Here is a 4515-nt window from a genome sequence, read left to right on the forward strand (position 1 = left end):
CCCGGGTCTTGGTGCTCTGTGAAACTCATCCCGCCGTCGTTAGGTTCCTGCAGCACGCTTTGAGGCATTGTAGTTCGTCTCTGCACTTCAGTAATGGTGAAAATGTGTTTTAGTCGAGATTGCTGCGGATATGGAGGGTGATATTCCAAGGCGACTCTTGAAGCCCGCTTCAGTTTTGCCTGGCACTGAGCCACTCAGTGCAATGCTAAATAGAAACGGTCTTGGCTATAACATAAGCCTGCTTCTACGAAATAACGTAACCAATTGGGCTGATCTTATTTCTAAAAATAAAATAAAATTATGCTTTCTTAAATAATATCCGATATGTTATCACGGGTGGAATGAGTCTAATAATTTCGTAGTCCTACGTCAACAATGTGGTCGCATCTTTTTAAATATTTTTGAGGCATTATAAAAATCGTTAACCGTTTGTTTGAGTTTTTACTGTTAAAATGATAAAAAAAAAGGAGTTCATTGCCAGAGAGCTTATTACGAGCTCCTCGGTAATTTTGGTTGCCCTTATTAAAAGAAGAGAAAACAAATTCATGTAATGGAAAAATAAGCATGGTATAATTGAATTAATGTTATTGATGATTTTATATGACCATGACTATTAAAAAACATATTTACATATAAAACGTATGGAGTTCTTTCTTCTCTTTTTACAAACTCAATCCAGTCGTTTAATCAACCATAATTGAAACTCGAATACATGTGAATAACAATATATTTATTTACAAACATTAATTTTGGATGAGGTTAAATCGAACTGCACTCATGCGGTACACCATTATGCGCATATACACAGAAATAATTAAGTTATAAACCGGAAAAATTTCATGTGTCGTTTACGTTACACTCACTCACAGGTCGATTTTTCTTTATGAATTTCAATTATTTTTAACGAAGCGCACCATTTCAATATCGTATTTCACGCTGCCCTTTGGGGGTTTACAAACAAATTGAAAAACCAAAACAAAAAAAAGTTCCACGAGAGAAATTTCGATGAGCTCGGCTCGGCGGGATTTAATTATTAAATTATTGAAAAATCGTTTTCCGGAATGTGTGTTTTGTTCGGGTGCATAATTAAAGAAATTAATTGCACAGACTTTGTACGATTTGATTTGATAGGGGAAAAAGGCAAAAGTCTAAATGAGAAACATTTTGGCGATTTTTTCAAGAGTAAAATGAATTATGACAACCCGAAGGCAAAAAACATGGTCATTTCATAGATGTAGTTTTAGAAAAATAATTGAGAAAAATGATCTATTCATTATTACTAAGTTCATTTGATTATTCCATTATCCAATTTGAGATGGAGCGCCCTGCAGAAAATATGGAAATTACGTGATTTGTAGTTATATTTCATTCATCTGGGATGCTGTCGGTTTGGAGAATACGAGTTTGATAGTAACTGTTTCAAATAGTAGACTAGTGATCCTGTTTCCATGTATGCATAGAAATTATGAACGCGCATAGTGTGATGTAGATCACGAAAACAGCATCTATCTGACGTAATAAGTTCCATTTTTGATTGATTTTTCTTTATGCCGATGTCAGTGTTCAGGAAAAATATTCTAAAAACGGTGGGTGTAATGACATAAAACGTGCAAAAGTTCTACAGAATTCAATAAAACATTTCCAGGTTGCAAAAAAAAAATCGTGCAACTCCATAAATAAACATTCATTAATCAGTATTTGCCGAGCAAATATTGTTGGATAAACTGCAAACAACGTTTGTTCCACTTGAGTAAACTCGTTCAACTAGCTTATCCTGGTATAAATATTCTGAGGAACATATCACATAATCCATCTAATATTTTATTGTTAACGAAGGAGTGTTCATCATGAAATGCAGCATTACAGCTGTGGTTCTACTCTCGATTGCTTCGCAAATCCATTGCATCGATTGGTACACATTTACGGAACAAGTCTACGGTGGCATCCAAACAGGACTCTCTCAACTGAACTCCGCCGCTGCGGATCTCAACCGGACAATCAACGAACAACAAGATGTGATAGTGAACAGCATTGAAGATGTGACGCGTTACATAAACGCATCGCTGGCTGGTCTGTGGTCTCGCTATCCCACATTTAAACTGACAACAGATCAACTGTATGATACAACCTACTACACGACTTACGTCCGTGACGTATCGGAAAACTATCGGAAGTCAGTGACTAACAACGTAATGATACCGGCCCAGGATATTGTCCGGAACATTTTAAGCACTATGGTCAATTTCTACTCTTCGACATTCAATACATGCTCGGAACAGAAAGCTATGAGTTTATCTCAGGCGAGTGCATCCGTCGGTCGTCTGAAGGACTGTCTCTCAATGGCACATCCTTTTGCCCGAGGGCTGGCAAGTACGGTAAAATCGTTGATGGAGTATGCTAAGGCGGGAGTACAGGTTGTTATTGATCAACAAAAAGTTTGTTCCCTGAGTTCAAGAAATTGCACCAACAAAGTGAGTATATTTATACTGATTCCTCACAATGAAATATACTTTTTATGATTGGACTTGCAGTACTTCGCGGATTTGCCAGATCAATTAAATAAAATAATATCAGCTATCGCTGATTTGAGCAGCTTACCGTACGCCTTCGTAAATACAGGAGGACCCATCAACAAGGGGTGCGTGAAGTTAATATCATTAGATGTTCAAGATATATTGCAAAATATTGCAAATCAGATGAGTGCGTGTCAGTGATACTTAACCAGTAAACTATAATACCCATAACGGACAAAATTGTTGAGAAACCCCGAGTAATTATTACCTGTTGGCAGGGCCCGAAATCTTCGAAGGTGAAAACTGAAGACCGACTCTACTCTCAGTAGATTCGCTTCGACTAGAACTGCTTCGACAGTCGCCGTCAACAAAAAGTGACTTGAATTGAAAATGAATTGACTAGCGTTGGCTAGCGAGGATGACTGGTGAACTAGTCCAGCTAGTGGTTATTTTAACTGACGCGACAAATGAATACAAATCTGCCTCTTCATTCAACTGATTTCAATTCACACTTCCATTTCCCCGTGCCACTAACTTTATACCCGCGTACGCAATCTTATTTTACCACGTCCACGTCCACGTCCACGTCCACGTCCACGTCCACGTCCACGTCCACGTCCACGTCCACGTCCACGTCCACGTCCACGTCCACGTCCACGTCCACGTCCACGTCCACGTCCACGTCCACGTCCACGTCCACGTCCACGTCCACGTCCACGTCCACGTCCACGTCCACGTCCACGTCCACGTCCACGTCCACGTCCACGTCCACGTCCACGTCCACGTCCACGTCCACGTCCACGTCCACGTCCACGTCCACGTCCACGTCCACTTGCATAAAGAACACACAGAATGACGCTTGGGACTAGCAACTCATTCTCGTTGTGCAATTTTCGGTGATTCGAGCTTTAAATGGTCAATAACGACGCCGGCCACATCCTTACAGTCACCAGGGGAAGGAAAGGAATGTTAGTATGATATTTGCCGCCCAAAGGCGGCCAGAAGGGTCGCCTCTATAGCGTGGTTCCCTACCTCACCTAACCTGATTTCTGATGCAAAAAAGTAATTACCCCATCAATGGACGGTTTATTGTCAACCCACCGTGAACTCAAACCAACGAACTTAGACATTTATCAAGTATGCTATAACCCCGCGTTAGTATTAGTAAATAGCGAGCAAAATAGTGCACACACCATGCACGCTATTTTATACGTGTGAGTAATTTTCGTGTACGATACCAAAAAATCTAGTGTACATGTAGCGTATGTCAAATCACGTTGAACTCAAGCATCGATGAGAGAGACGGGAGAGAGAGAGAGAAAAAAAAGAGAGAGAGAGAGAAACGAATTCGTTTTGGAGGAAGTCACTTCAAAATGCAATGAAGACAATTCGACTGGGAAGAATGAAATGATATAGTCGAGTCGGTAGAGGGAGATAACGACTAAACGCCCGACTGACTGTTTAGTCGTTTTGGCGGAGAAACTGCGTGAAGAAGCCAAAAGTCGTTTCCGACTGAATACGGATATAGTCAGTCAGTTAGTCAGCTGACTACCCACAGTTGACTATGACTATGCCGAGCCTTGGCTGTTGGTCATGAAAAATGGAAGAACATGGGTGAATATAAAAATTAAAAAATCGATTCTGATGTTGTACCAAACCTCCTACATAGCGGCTAAAGTACGGGGAATTGGATTGGAGAACAATGAAGATGACTAAATTTAGTTTACTCGTTTCATCCAACACTCTGAAAGTTTAGCAACTTGGTACCAAAACCAAATTATCTCTAAACAGTGAAGAATGTATGGGTTCTAACTCATATTTCGTCAGTATTTAATTTCGCTGTCGGGTATCCTTTCCAATGACATAGCAACCTCTTATATAGGGTTTTCCAACTTTAAATTCCGAAAGTAAATTGAAATAAAACACACTTAGAATTCGAATTTCGATGAAACTTTTATTTCAAATTAAAGTTTGGTTTATGCCATTATGTGTGAAATACAAC

At 39.8% G+C, this 4515-nt stretch overlaps 1 protein-coding gene across 1 annotated transcript; it reads left to right on the forward strand.

Moving 5' to 3' along the window:
- Positions 1-1823: 1823 nt before the first annotated feature.
- On the forward strand, positions 1824-3003 carry LOC129778659 (uncharacterized). The gene is made up of 2 exons (XM_055785707.1): positions 1824-2471; positions 2532-3003. The coding sequence occupies exons 1-2, from the start codon at positions 1848-1850 to the stop codon at positions 2712-2714; spliced, it is 807 nt and encodes a 268-aa protein (XP_055641682.1). The 5' UTR covers positions 1824-1847; the 3' UTR covers positions 2715-3003.
- Positions 3004-4515: the final 1512 nt, after the last annotated feature.

This window comes from Toxorhynchites rutilus, chromosome 3, assembly GCF_029784135.1.
Source record: "Toxorhynchites rutilus septentrionalis strain SRP chromosome 3, ASM2978413v1, whole genome shotgun sequence".
Lineage (NCBI taxonomy): Eukaryota > Metazoa > Arthropoda > Insecta > Diptera > Culicidae > Toxorhynchites > Toxorhynchites rutilus.

Coding starts and splice junctions, on each gene's coding strand:
- LOC129778659 (XM_055785707.1), top strand. CDS start 1,848: ATGAAATGCAGCATTACAGCTGTGGTTCTACTCTCGATTGCTTCGCAA. Junction 2,472..2,531: donor CAAGAAATTGCACCAACAAA/GTGAGTATATTT, acceptor TTGGACTTGCAG/TACTTCGCGGATTTGCCAGA.